The sequence below is a fragment of the Archocentrus centrarchus genome, chromosome 19 (assembly GCF_007364275.1).
Source record: "Archocentrus centrarchus isolate MPI-CPG fArcCen1 chromosome 19, fArcCen1, whole genome shotgun sequence".
NCBI lineage: Eukaryota > Metazoa > Chordata > Actinopteri > Cichliformes > Cichlidae > Archocentrus > Archocentrus centrarchus.
Genome location: NC_044364.1, coordinates 27,572,144 through 27,586,963, shown reverse-complemented (window position 1 = coordinate 27,586,963; position 14,820 = coordinate 27,572,144). Strand labels below are relative to the sequence as shown.

At 41.8% G+C, this 14,820-nt stretch overlaps 1 protein-coding gene across 1 annotated transcript; it reads right to left on the bottom strand.

Annotated features, from left to right (window-relative positions):
* Positions 1-3,993: 3,993 nt before the first annotated feature.
* pdk2a (pyruvate dehydrogenase kinase 2a) lies at positions 3,994-12,979 on the bottom strand. Its single transcript, XM_030754950.1, has 11 exons — positions 12,862-12,979; positions 12,067-12,208; positions 11,531-11,602; positions 11,196-11,380; positions 8,961-9,050; positions 8,735-8,812; positions 8,204-8,280; positions 8,000-8,098; positions 5,453-5,563; positions 5,016-5,129; positions 3,994-4,829 (listed from the first exon to the last, which is right to left on the bottom strand). Exons 1-11 carry the CDS (start codon positions 12,977-12,979, stop codon positions 4,686-4,688), a joined length of 1,230 nt encoding a protein of 409 aa, XP_030610810.1. The 3' UTR covers positions 3,994-4,685.
* Positions 12,980-14,820: the final 1,841 nt, after the last annotated feature.

Here is a 14,820-nt window from a genome sequence, read left to right as displayed (position 1 = left end):
AACATGATCAAATGTTTTAACTGAGAAAATGTACCATTTTGAATTTATAGCAGCCGCATGTCTGGGACAGGGCCATGTTTACCACAGTGTAGCATCCCTCCTTTTTTTAACTACAGTCTGTAAATGTCTGTAAAGAGCAGCTGCAGGACCTCTGGGACACGAACGTTGACCCATTCTTGTCTGAAAGAGGACTCTAGCTGCTCGACACATGGAAGTGGCAAAAATCTGCATTTCGTCTAAAGACCACTTGGCCGGCAGTGAAAGTGAGTCAGTCCCCAACGACTGAGACTGTTATTAAAGTGAAAATGAACATGCTTTCAGTCTGGTACACAGGGTTTGGTCTCCATAGCTGATTTCCACCTTTGTGGCAGCTCCACAGGGGTAAATCTATGTCTTAATCATCCAAAATAAGTCATAGAGCCATTGTTCCTTAGGAAGCCGTTTTGCAACCACAGGTATCGCCCCCTGGTGACCATTAAAAATAATGCAGTTTTAAGTAACTTGCTTCACTTTTCATATCCTGAAGCTAGGTCCATCCTTTCTGCTGCCTATGATCCCAAATTAAGGATTTAAAACAGCAGTAAACTAACCAGTGGGAGCTGTTAGTTCATTGTTTATATGTAGCTTATAATTGGAATTCATTGTTTCAAGAGTGATTTGACTCAAACACTGCACACCTTAGGTGCAAAAGATTGTGCACGAGGGCACATTCAGAGTTCTTGTACACACCAACATGCTGATAATGGACATAGTGTACTTTGGCAGTGGTTGCTGTTGCTATGGAGAGTTTATCAGCCTTTTGTTTGTATGAGATAGAAGCAGAGCACTATTGGATTCTTGCCACTCCTCAGTGTATCTGTGTAAGCCTGCAGGTAAACACCCAGAGCTGCATTTAGATCAGCTGCTGGTCCACACACACCCAGTAAAACAAGCAGGACCTCTCATTCATCAACAAAAACAGATGGGCATCCCCAGAGAGAACATGCCAAATCAAATATAACACATATACAGTATGTTAGGTCAGAACTCATTTCTATAAAGTAAACACAAGGTATGTAAATGTAATCATATATCTGAAGTACAGGGTTTGAGAGATACAGTAAAAATAAGTGGTTTTGCATAGGTTTTTAAGTCATACAGTATTTTACTGATTCTTCTGATTTATCATAGTCTTCCCCTTTAAGCATATTAGAGAAACAGAAAGAAAAGTCTTGAATTCAAAGTCACTTAAAGCACTAAGTATAATCATGAAAAGTATTTAAGTTTAGTAAAAGTACTAATTTCACAAAATGCATTAAACATTATTGTATAGCTGTTATCACAGCACCAAGAGCCACTAACTCAGTAATTATAACTGAGAAAGACCCCATTACTGCATCCATCATCGGGAATGGGAACTTCCCAAACTCGAAGTTATAAGAATGTTGGCGATGTCGCCGGATCTACCTGAGGCAGGTGGAGTGTGTCCGGTGCATGGCACACATGAACAGGAGAGCTGATGCTGCTGCACTTGCAGGTCCCTCCTGGGAGCGAGGAAAACTTAGCCTGCTGATGCGACCGTCCAGTGCTGGACTGGAAAATATACCTGAAAAAGGTGTTACCTTTGCTCCTGAAAGACAGACTGGAAGGCAGCAACTGTTTACTCCTCCTGTCACAGCCAGCACGTCCTGAGTACAGAATAAGGCAAACCCTGTGCTATAAACTGCCTGCAGGGTGTGTTTAGCTTTGGTTCTTTTAGCAGGAGCTCAGCCTGTGGTGCCAGCAATAAGTCAGACTCATTCTCCAGGTTTGGTCTCTGCCAGGGCTGCCATTTGCTGCTGATTCTGTTTATTTATGGACAGAATTTCTAGGTGCAGCAAATGAGCGGAGGGTGTTTAGTTTGAGGGGTCTCAGGATCTCATCTCTGCTTTTTTGCAGATGATGTGGTTCTGTTGGCTTCATCGAGCCATGACCTCCAGCTTGGACTGGTGCTGCAGCCGAGTGCGAAGCAGCTGGATTGAGAAGCAGCACCTCCAAATCTGAGGCCATGGTTTTCAGCCTGAAAAAGGGTGGAGTGTCCACTTTGAGTTGGAAACAAGTTGCTGCCCCAAGTGGAGGGGTTTACGTATGTTGGGGTTACTTCACGAGTGAGGGAAAAGAGGAGTGGGAGATTAACAGATTGGTGTGGATGCTGTGAAGAGAGAGCCGTTTCCACCCTCTGTGGCCACGAGCTCCGGGGAGTGACTGAAAGAATGAGATTACAGATGCAAGCAGCGGAAATAAGTTTCCTGCAAAGGGTGACTCTGCTCAACCTTAGTGATAGGGTGAGGAGCTCAGAGTAGAGTTTCTACTCCTCCACATCAAAAGGAGCCAGCTGAAGTGTTTTTAGCATGTAATGGAGGTCCCGGTGCAAACCCAGGACATGCTGGAGAGATTACATCTCCAGGATGGCTAATTGATAAAACCAATTAGGCTCAAAATGACCCTAATTGGTTTTTATCATACAAATACAACACAAATGTTTACTTGAAATGACTGAAAATGAAGTCCTACAGAATCAAAAGATGGTGAATAAGTGTTTAAGTAATAATGTGGATTGTACCTGAGAAAAATCTGCAAGTTGTATTAAAAATTTTTTTGTTTTTAAAAATATGTAAATTAATTGCAACTTTGCAAAAATATATATTTTTCTTTAGATGGCATTAATTGCATTTGTCAAGAAATAAGCTTTGCTATTATGATTGCTTCTTCCTTTAAACCATTCATGGGGTCCCCAGGAACCCCAGTCAGGAGCCCATGTATGTTAAATAAGCTGGTGGGTTAAAGATTAAATGTTAAATATTTAATTACAAATATGCAGAGCAGTTAATAAAAAAAAAAAAAAGCATTCCTTTCTAGAATTTAGAGCGAGCATCTTTGACCTTTCAAACACAGCTGTTACTAACATGTTAGATGTGCGCCGCCTCTGGCTTCTCATATCTTAAAAAAAAAAGAAAGCCAGCTATTATTAGAACTCCCTCCAGGCCCTTACCCTTTAGCTGTATGAGTCTCACACTCCCTTAATATCCACACAACCACAAGACCATGCCTTAGTCGGTTTACCTTAACATGACCTCTGTCTTATTGGGCTCTGGGCCAGAAACTACTGAGGCAGTGTGTTTCTTCTAGCCACTTGCTGCCATAACAGCAGTAGAAGTCTTTGTACCCTCATGCAGTGGAAGAGCAGCTGAGTGGATATGAAGGTCTACACGATCATGTGTGTGGTGAGATTTCTTTAGTGCATGAGGGTTGCGTGCTGGAATGCCTGCAGGATAGAGTTTCTGAACTTGACCTCAACACCAGCTTCAGAGGAGACCCAGTGACACTGAACAGCAGACGCTCTGCTTTCTTTCCCTAATCACTTCTCCTTTTGTCCCCCACAGCTGCAATCAGCTGCACCACAGGGACAATCCACTGATTGATATAATCACTTCTGTACGCTTAATTAACTGACAGCACAAAATAACACGAGTGACACTTTAAACTCCCTTTACTTTTTATTGTCATTTGGATTGCACTTACAGTATTAACAATATTTTCAGCTCCAAAAAGTGTAGCTATAAAAATAATTATGTACATACTGTGTAATTAAGATGGATTTAACACACATTAAAAGATATAACAACCTGTTCATATGCAACACATGTGGACCCAGGGCTTTTTGTTCTCGTATGGCACAGTGTAACAAAAGCTCTATGACTGCCCTTGCCTTAATGGATCATAAGATGGTCGAGAACTTAAACATGACATCCACTGAGGTTTATTAATATTTGCCTCCATTGAACTGTCCAAAAGCATTAAACCTCCCACAGAGGCAGGCGAGCGCTACTGCAGCTGGCTGTGGTTGATCAGTGTGCTGTAGATTCGATGACATACTGCTCTGCAATTTTTGCAAATGAATGCACAGAAAGAGTGGACTACATTCAGCCTGGTCCAGACGTTCGCTCACGTCAGTGTGAATATACTGCGATTAGATTTTTTTTTTTTTTTTTAAAGGTTGAAAACACACTTTTTTTTTTTTTTTTTTTTTTTTAGAAAAAAAGCTGAACAACTTTTCATGCACAAAATCGTTCAATTTGTTCAAATCTGCACCCCAAACAGCATCACAGTACAGCAAAATGTAACAATGTGCAACACAAGTTTTAGTTTATATTTTTCAAGTATTAGAAGAAAGTGAGCCTCTGGGTGAAATTGCTGTGATAAGGCTGAACAACAGGCACTTCCTGTTAACCGAATACCTTCGCATGTCCCTTATTCAACAGCTGTGAAAACTCTTCAACAGCAATCGTATGAAATCACTCATTTGCTCTGTTTTTAAACACCGCGCTGCATGATGCCTGCCTGCCCCTTCCTCGAGAATCTAACCCCACACTCCCCACTGATACATAGTTCAGCAACATTGGAGTGACTTCAAAGTCTGAGAGACTGTAATGCATATCCTGTCAGTAGCCATTTCGGATGTGTGCATGTTCTCATGAAAAGGATAACAGAAAGCACTAACACTGTAGCTACTGCTAAAAACAGGCTGAAATTAAAAAGGCCCCTTTGTCTGTAGAGGGTTCTCAGAGTGAAAAAGTAAAGTCTGGTTCCCATCTTGTTGGCAGGAGATGACATGGGAATATGAAGACATTCTGGAGGCTTCACTGTATCCATGCCTGGAGGAGATTTCACTTGGTCACCTTATAGATGCTCAGATCTAGGGGCTCTTTGCTGGGCACACACCAGTCGTCAGCCTCTTGGCTCATTTTGTAGTTCTTCAGAGCAGTTTTGTTGTACACCGGCAGCCTTTCGATGGAGTCTGTGGACAGCGCCTGGAGGGACAAGGCGACAAGATGTAATTACAAATGGTCTGTCTCACCTGCAGCAGGTCTGCAGAGGGGGTTTTGTGTTTAACAAAAAGCTCGACACAGGGCAGTTTCTTTTTGTTATGCGCTCCACACTTTCAAACTCCCAGCTTCTTGTCACAGTTTCATGCATGAGCACCCTGCCTGGCTCACCTTCAAGTGGATGACAGCGTCTGTGCCGTAGCCCTCCATGGAGTAGAGCTGCAGGTCCCCCTGGAAGTACTTGGCGTAGAGACGAGAGATGGGCAGACCGTAGCCGAATCCAGCCTGTGCAGAGAGACGAGGGAGATCAAGGGTTTAAGAAGGCTTTGTTCTGTCACACTGCAGGCAGCGCTGCTCATCCATGGAACAAAACAGGTCTTTTGTCAAGTTTGTTTTGTGACTGTAAGTCAATCACTTTTTGAGGACTAAAAATTAGGCCCATACTCCAATCTTTAAGCAGCTAAATGAGCAATATGATGCTTGGAGGCTCTAAGAAAGGCAACCAAACAGCATGTGGTGCCACTAACAGCTTCTTCTAGACCTGAACAGTTTTTATTTGTTTGAGCAAAAACATTAATAAATTAACTTTTTCCTTTACTTTTACTTACCAGCGGAGGCCGTTTGTGGTCTCCTATCTGTGGAGCAGGAGCAGTAGAGTACATGTAGCTGAAAAGGTTCTCGGTCCTACGAAACGGGACACCGCCACCCTTGTCACTCACCTACAGCACGGGCAGGGGTAAAAATAGAGGGGTGGGACAGAGACGGAGAAGGATGTGAGGTGCTTGGACAGAGCTGAAGACACGAGCCCGTCACAAACACTTGGCTTCAACTTAAGGGTGGAAACCAAGTGGCTTCTGTTTGTGTGCAGACTGTTGGTGCAGTGTAAGGGTTGCACGGCCTGTATGTGTCAGAGGCCGCTGGTAGTGAAGGTAAAGCTGGGAAGAAATGACACGAAGACTTGACAGTGTCTTGGTGACACACAGGCATTAAGATGAGATTTATGGGCACTATGAGTATGAATGCACACAGGCCATGGTGCTAATCTTATCAGAGCTTAGTAGCTCTGCTTCCAAGTGGGCACTGTGCTTAATTGAGGGTGAAGTCATTACATAACATGTTTGGAGAAAGATCTGGATGGACACAACAGAATGGGAGGCAAGTTTAGCTTTAAAATCAGATGCACACCATGTATTATGTGCAATACGCCTGTATTATTAATGTAATAAATACCAAAGGGGTGCAGTGGGATTAACTTAGTGATATAATTTTGCCTTTACAAGCGTCATTAACCTTACTTTATACGTGCTTGTTCGCAAACATAAAAACACCTACGCTCCCATCGACTCCTACAGGCAATTTAAAGCCTTTAATCCACCTGCTGTTAATATTTCAGAACATTATGAGGGGAAAAAATAAAAACCTCAGGAGTAACCTGCATGAACACAGACAACAAGACTGAGTTCCCACCAAAGATGATATCTGATTTCCTTCCCACCTTAAAGATGTAATCTGAAGCCAGAGTCTGGCTGGGGAGAGGGTTATATGCTGTGCATTTATTTATTTATTTTTTTAAAAGCACTTGGATATCATTTGATTTCGAGGTACCGATTTACCAAATATAACCACAGCACAATTGGTCCACTTTAAAAGCAGCAGACACCCCAAAATTACATCATCTAGATTATCACTTCCACCAAGGAGGTTATGTTTTTGGTAACATTTGTGTGTCAGCCATTTAAACAATTTTACTAAAACAATTAAATGAATGCTACACATGTATCCATATAAAATCAATTAAAAAAATATATACTCAAAATTATGTCACATGTATTAAAACGGGTTTCAACGAGCAAATAAAAGCCTGCACTTTGCACTTGTTTTTACTGCACTACAAATTTTTTTCTGTATGTTTAAAATAACAAAGAAAACTAAATGAATATACACAAAATACAACACTATAACCTTGACAGTAAATACTGCCCAGAGACTGAGCTGCCTTGGCCGAGGTTTGCACTCGGAGTGCTTCTCATTTCGATCTGAGGTGCCCGATTTTGGGGATGTCGTGTGCAGAAATGCCTGCCTTAGTTTGCACCCAAAGGAAACTAAATGACATTTACTATGAGGTGACAAAAATACATTTGTAGCAGCAGCAGCAGAACTGATTACTCTTTAAAAAATAAAGAGACTCAAAGCTTGTTATGAGCAGTTTCATCTGCCATCAAAATGAAGTGTCCTATTCAGCTAATGGTTGGTAGGTGTAGTATGTGTAGTACAGTATGAAGAGAACAGCTCCTTACTTTTACTGGGTTGAGGTGGCTGAGGCCCCAGGCACACGGGCCTAGAGACCAGTCGGCAACCACCTGGCAACTACTGGTTGCCAGGGAAAAAAATGGATATTCCCCAACTGTTTGGCAAGTGGTTGCTAAAGGTTGCAGGCAGCTGCTAAAGCCACATTTTCACAGGCCTAGATACCGGTCAGTGACCCCCTGGCAAAAACAGGTCATTGGGGAAAATTGAATATTCTGCTACCAGTTGGTATATGGTGCTGCTCTGAACATCTCCTGGCAACTGCTTTGGTTGCTACCAGATTGCCACGGTCAGCAGTTTACCTGGAAGACACCGATTCATCTGCGCAAACTTGCAACCTACTCGCCAAGTGGTAGTAAAACTGAAATGTGTGATGGAAGTCAGAAATGGAGATCGTTTGCCTTCAAAGTAAAAGCTGTGCCTGTAACTGAAAAGGCACAACTTTTATTTTGAAGGAGAATGCTGCCATTTCTGGTTTTTCTAAGTTTCACTACAGCTCAGAGAGTAAATACGTGTTTGAAGAAAAGCTGACTGCAATCTGCAAGCAACCAAAACCAATCACAAAGAGGATTTTGGGTGTAGCACTGATTTCACCTGGTGACATCCAGCAAAATGACTGCAACCACTGCTCAGCTAGTCAAGGAATACACATTTTTCCTTGGTGATCAGAGGTTGCCAACCAGTCTCTGTGTGTGTGATGACTGACTTTCAAACTGGCATTTCAAGCACAAATGCAGTGACATTTAAAGCAGATGTTTCTATAAACAACATTTCCAAAACTGGGCAACTGATAACATCTACATGCAGGTAAATTGGATTTTTTTTGTTTGTTTTAGTTTGCAACTCACCTTAATGGTCAAGTCCTCAGCTCCAACAGACACCATGACTTTAATAGGTGGAAGGTTGTTGCTGCTCTCGTGAATCTCAATGGTAGCCCTCATAGCATTCTATAAAAAGGAACATTTAAGATAATAAAATTCATTTTCAAGATGTCTTGGAATATGAAGTTACGCATCCACATATTATTCAAAATCCACAGCTGGGTGTCCTACCTTGAAGAGCTCAAACAGCATGTGATAAAGGTGAGATGGCACATAAACAATGCTGATTGGATGATTTGTCTTCTTCACTGCACAGGAGGGGGAAAAAAAAAAACCAAACAGTTTCTTTATTCCAGCCACTTCATTTACAATTCATTACTCTAACCACTCATGGATGATTTCCATTAGTGCCAATTACTCAGCTGCACTCTGGTTTTACGCTTTGCGAGGATGGAGTGGAAAAGGTCTGTGTGTCAATAGCACCTGATGTGGTCAGCCAGGCTCATGTAGCCATGAAATCAGACACTGTGCTATATTTAGAGGCCTCTCAGATCCATCTTGTTCACTTACAGAAAACCACTCATACTGTACGTACATGCTGGAGGCCATTTGCTCTTTACTGAAATCACTTCATTTCGCTGCAGTGACTTTTACCTTTTGAAATGTGAGTAAGAACAATGCTGCTGGATCAATATGGACTGTATGACAGACATCCAGAACTCCCAAATGTGAATATTTTAATCTGAATCAGTAGAAACTTACAGTTCATCTCCTGAAGTATCAGATCAGGGGAGCAGAGGTAGTACTGGTCACATAGCATCTTGGCACTTTTGAAGGCATCTGAGAAAGTAAAAGGAGATCACGTGAGAAAGAACGCAGGATTTAGCAGGATTTTTAATTGAAATAAATAAAATTAAATTAAAATACATACAAGAAAAACAATCAAAGGGGCAAAAATGGTTTAAATGAAGCCATAATGTATAATTACCCTGGACTACATCTCCAACTTTACAGTGAGGATCGATGCTGCCAATGGTGTTTGGGTGCACTGGATTATTGGTACCATCAAAAATGAGAGCTGCAAAGAGAAAACCATGTGCAACCTTCAATCAACATATCAGGTTATGTAATAATTATCACTATGCATCATGTAAAACCCCCAGAAATACTATACACAGTTTGGTTATGCCAAGATAATGAAAAGGTGGCTTTATTCTTATTCACCTTTATTGTGATTGGCTGCCACTTTCAAACAGAAGCTTTGAACAGCAGGTGGATTCTGTGCATCTGAAATGCCCATATTAGGGATATCCCCTTTCTTTGACATCATACAGATCCAAGAATACTTAAAAAACTGAGACCAAGAGCTGAGAGCCGTCTGAAGCTTTTGTCTCACAGGGATTTCTTGTACATACGCTGACCTCATTATCTGAAATGGTGTCTCTGTTTATGAGCATCTACCACTGCAGCAGTATACAAATGACAAACTAAAGAAGACCATTCACCAATCAGGCATAACATTATGACCACCTGCCAAATGTTGTGTCGGTCCCCTTTTTGCTGCCAAAACAGCCCTGACCCATCGAAGCATGGACTCCACTAGACCCCTGAAGGTGTGCTGTGATATCTGCACCAAGATGTTAGCATGGTGGGGCCTTCATGGATCGGACTTGTTTGTCCAGCACATCCAAGCACAGACAAGTCAAACCCGTTGTTGTGCTTCTCAAACCATTCCTGAACCATGATTTGTGGCAGGGTGCATCATCCTGCTGAAAGAGGCTTCAGTCATCAGGGAATACAGTTTCCATGAAAGGGTGTACATGGTCTGCAACAATGCTTAGGTAGGTGATGCATGTCAAAGTAACATCCACATGGATGGCAGGACCCAAGGTTTCCCAGCAGGACATTGCCCGAAGCATCACACTGCCTTCCCATAGTGTATCCTGGTGCCAGGTATTCCCCGGGTAAATAACACATTCTGCCACATTCTCAAAACCAGATTAACTTTTTTGGCAATTTGAGCTACAGTAGCTCATCTGTTGGAGAAGACCACATGGGCCAGCCTTCACTCCCCACATTCATCAGTGAGCCTTAGCTGCCCCTGTCGCTGGTTCACCACCGTTCCTTCCTTGGACCACTTATGATGGATGCTGACCACTGCAGACTGGGAACACCCCACAGGAGCTGCGGGTTTGGAGATGCTCTGACCCATTTTTCCTGCTTCCAACACATCAACTTTGAGGGCAGGTGCCATCATGAAGAGATAACCAGTGTTATTCCCATAATGATGCTATGCCTGATCGGTTTTCATCAAGTCAGATACAAAACAGTAATGCCAAAGTTACCGGGAATGAATAACTGAGGAGGACGATATGTCTGTGAGCCTAAACAGCTGATGGAGAAATCAGCATACATGTAAAAAAGAAAGTTGTTATCAAGACAGGTTGAGTAGTTAATAAAGCATAAATGCTTCCTTTCACGCAACTGTGATTTTGAAAATCTAAACTATCAGATCAGTGAAGTGCATCAACAGTCTTTGTTCCACATGGCTGATGATACCTGCACAAGCTCTCAATAACAAGACAGACCTCTGAAGATGACAACATCATGCCAGAGCAGCCATCTGCTGCTGACATGGGAGTATTTTCAGCACTTGATACAGAGACAAAAAAAAAAAAAAAAGAAATTCATGCAGTAAATGACAGTAAAATGGTATCATTCTGAAAAAAATGTAAAGATGTTGTTTTTATAGATGCTTTTGCCTAAAGCTGCTCAAAATGGGAAGCTTGAAGCACCAAATCCATTCACACTAACATTCGATGACTGTACTTATGTGTTTACATCCCCTTCTAATTGTGTAATGATTACTGCGCTGCATACAAGTACTGCAGTTGGTGCAGTTTTTTCTTCTTTTCAGTGGCTAATTATTAAGGCTGCAATCTGTTTAAAAGCCCACATAGAATAAAAAGCTAAAAAAAAAAAATAAAATAAAATAAACAGAAGGCCAGAAGCAAATTAGATTTCAACAAACATTTCATAACCTGATCAGAAGATAAATTCTATCATGTGGACAGTTTAGCTTAATTTCTTCTGGCCATGTTCTTCCTGCAGTGCTGTCGACTCTCTGAAGGTATTCAGTGATATCTAGCAGCACCAGCTGGACAATCTCTGAGAACCACTGATCTACACAAATAAAAGGACAGAGAATTAAAAAGTTACTCACTGTGCTGGTTGATGAGCATACGGATTGAGATCCGGCTCATATAAAAGCGGTCCAGAAAGTACTGGATGTTCTGGTTGGTGGCCACATCCTGGGGGAAGGCCTCTTTGTATTCGATGACACCCTGGGCCATGGTGGGCACTACATCATTGTGTCTGTTTCTGATGGTAACTAAGGCATCAACAAACCTGAGGAGGAATGACAAAGACATCCAGCCATCGGGGGTTAGGTTATATCACTCTGAAAGGAATGGGTGGATGGTGGGGGGGTGTGAGAACAAAAAAAGATAATGTTTCTCTTAAAAACAGAGAAAACACGCATATAAATGAGAAACTTACTCTCCGAGGACTTTGTGATCATCAGGATTCTTGTCCAGGAATTCAAGGATCTCCATTAGACTCTGGACATACCTGAAAACATCATAAAAAACACATGTAAACATATGATGCTAAACACAAGAGAAAGTTTCTAAGATCACAGGCTGCCTCTCATAAAGGAAGCAGCAGAAACAGCAGTCTTGAAAACAGCAGTCACGTGGCATGCAGGAGAAACTGGGGGAAAGTTCAAACCTAACGTCTCCGCCCCACATGCACCAGCACAGGCCGACTTGGAGGGAGTACAGCTTGGTCAGAGCGGGGCTTTGTAACTCTAAGCATGATGTGGGGAAATAAACTGGCAATAAACACATCAACAGCTGTGGCTGTGACCAGGCAAGGGATGAAATCATCAAACATGCTTCAGAAAAGAGAGACACTGACTGTAACATGCTGCTCTTTTGTTCTGGAAAATGTTTCTGCTGAATACATTAAAATAAAACAAAAACAACAGACACGTTTGGTTACTTGGATTCTAACGCTCAATACTTCAGACTCACCAGCCCTGCACCATTTTCACAGATGGGGTCGTGAGCAGTTTGTCAGGGAGCAGATTAATCTCCTTCATGATATTGGAAAGTCTTACTGGAAGCTCCTGCCTCAGAAAGGCAAAGGATGTCTTCTCACAGGCGTTAATGGATCCTGAATTAAGGACAAACAGATGCGTTGGTTAGTTGACAAGAGAAAAAAAAATTATGCTAGAAAAATGAATATTGTATCAATTTAGACAAAATCTGCAGGTTTTTTTTTAATATATATTTATCTGATAGCTGGAGAAGGCATCTACAAGGGGTCTGAACAACAGTGACAATTATATTTTTACTGACTTACAAACAAAATGAGATCTGTATGATTTACATGACATAACTAACTAACTAACAATAATAGAATAATAGAAAAGTGATATTTGCATTCAAGCATCTGTCTTTTGCAATTCCTCTGCAAAAAATGTGTGAGAAAAAATCTGCACATCATAAAGCATTTTACAGCAAATTATTAGCGGATCATAGTAGTGATAAAATTCAAAATATAGACTATAATGCACAAATGAGGGACTCCACAGGCCCTGGTCTGATGCAACACTCGCCAAAATGAGCACCATGTTACTGCAGGGAAACACTGCAGAGCACACGGAGCCGTGCACGGGTCCTACAAAATATGCACTACCGGAGGACATGTTTGTCACGGAGCTGCGGTACACCTGTGGTCACGTCTTCACAGCTGACGACACATAGGTCACGTAGCCCCTATTGTTGCATCACAAATCAGCCACATGAGCGAGGATCAATACTCACCGAAATCCAGAAACTGCTTCATGGAGAGAGGTGACGGAGAAAATTTCGAGAAATGCTCGATATGTTTAGGCGCGCTGGCCAACGCGGCGTTTTTCATAATAAACCTGACGAACTTCATTATTGCTGTGTTAGGTCCGAGGCTAAGCTACTCCACACCACCGAGACTGTTTTCATGCTGAAGTATGAAAAGAGGGGAGGCGGCCGCGGAGATGTAGGATTCTCCAGCCAATGGGAAAGCGGGAATTCTTATTTACTTTCCAGGCTGGCCAATGAGAAGAGAAGGAGGCGGGCTTAGTAAGTATGGGGGGGGCTTCCAGTCTAGAAAACTCTTCAGTGGCCCCAGTTCTGTCCCAACTTTCTAAATTCGTCCTCAGTTCACCAAAAGCACCAAAATGAACGATATATAAATACATTAGTATGCTTATTAGATGGTCCTGACCATAAAGGAGATAACACAGACACACAAACACACCTCAGAGTCAACAACAAGCGCCACCATCTTTGGGGAACCCAGAGAAAATGGAGCTACAGGGAAACCATGCAAATTCAACCAAAAGAACTAGCCTGCTCAATTCAGTCAGTATATAAAAGGTGTTGGTTTAAAAAAAAGCAGAATTACATGTAACATCCCCAGGTGCTACTTTCTGCTGCCATGCAACATGTTAAAATGCATAGTTATTGTAGTTTTGTATTTTTTTCATTCAACCTAATGATTTTCAGTTGGCCTCCGCAGCATTTACAGGTATTATACTACAAGAAAATAACCACTGAAGTCTGAATAAACACGTTCATCTCGTGGTGGATATGTCAAAAAGTGTGACCAGTTTGACTAAAGCTAAAACTTCACTGTATATCTGTTTTACTTTAGTTTTATTTTAGTTATCTGTGATAACTTTACAGCATGAACTGACAGTTTTGTTAAGTAGAAAATGCAAAGACACACCATCCAGCCAACCAAAAGGAACAAACTTCACTAAAAGCTTGCAGTAATCGAGTAGAAAATTACCTAATACAATACCTACTTTGATCTGGTAACACAATTACTAGGATGTAATATGTTACTAACACTGGGTCACAGCGGTGTGGTGCTGGGTAGTTTTTTTTGATGATGTGATTATTGTATCAATCCACAGCTTTGCTCTTTACTTCTCAACTGCAAAGCACTCACTAACAGGTGAGTTGTGCGTCTGAAACTGAGCTGCCAGCTGACTAAAAACACAACACACCTGCAGTTATAACTGCTTCAACTCTTCCAGTTTTCAGATGCTGGATCTGCATTCAGGATAACTCTCCCATTAAACAGCAAAAGTATTAGTTTGGTTTTACGTGTTCTGATCAGACACTTTGCGTGATCCCATGTTTGAATCACAGCGACTGAGCCGGTGTCGTGCTCCCTTCTTCTCTCAACCTAAAATTACTTTAGTTTGGGGTAAGGCCTGTTTCTCAGCTCTCAGAAATATTGGATTGGACATAGGTCAGGGACCCACATGAAATCTATTTCAACAGTGGTTTTCAGCCATCAAGCTGAAAAGCATTCCTGTCAGGAATACTATAGTCAAAAAATTGCCATTCCCATTTCCATCTTTGGTAATTTGTTTCTGGCTGCATGGCTGTGCTCTGTCCAGTGATTCTGTGTGCATAGACTCACTGGACATTTAATTAGGTACAATCACACAGTAACTCTGCATTTAGACATGTAGACACAGTCAAGATGACCTGCTGAAGTTCAAGGCAACCATCAGAATGGGGAAGAATGATGATTTAAGTGACTTTGAACATGGCATCTACACAAAATGTTGTTGATATCAGACAGATCTGAGTTTTCAGAAACTGCTGGGATTTTCCACACAGCCATCTCTGGGGTTTATAGAGAAAAAGTATCCAGTGAGCAGCAGTTTTCTGTGTGAAAATACCTTGCTGATGGCAGAGGTCAGAGGAGAGCAGTTAGGCTATGTCGAG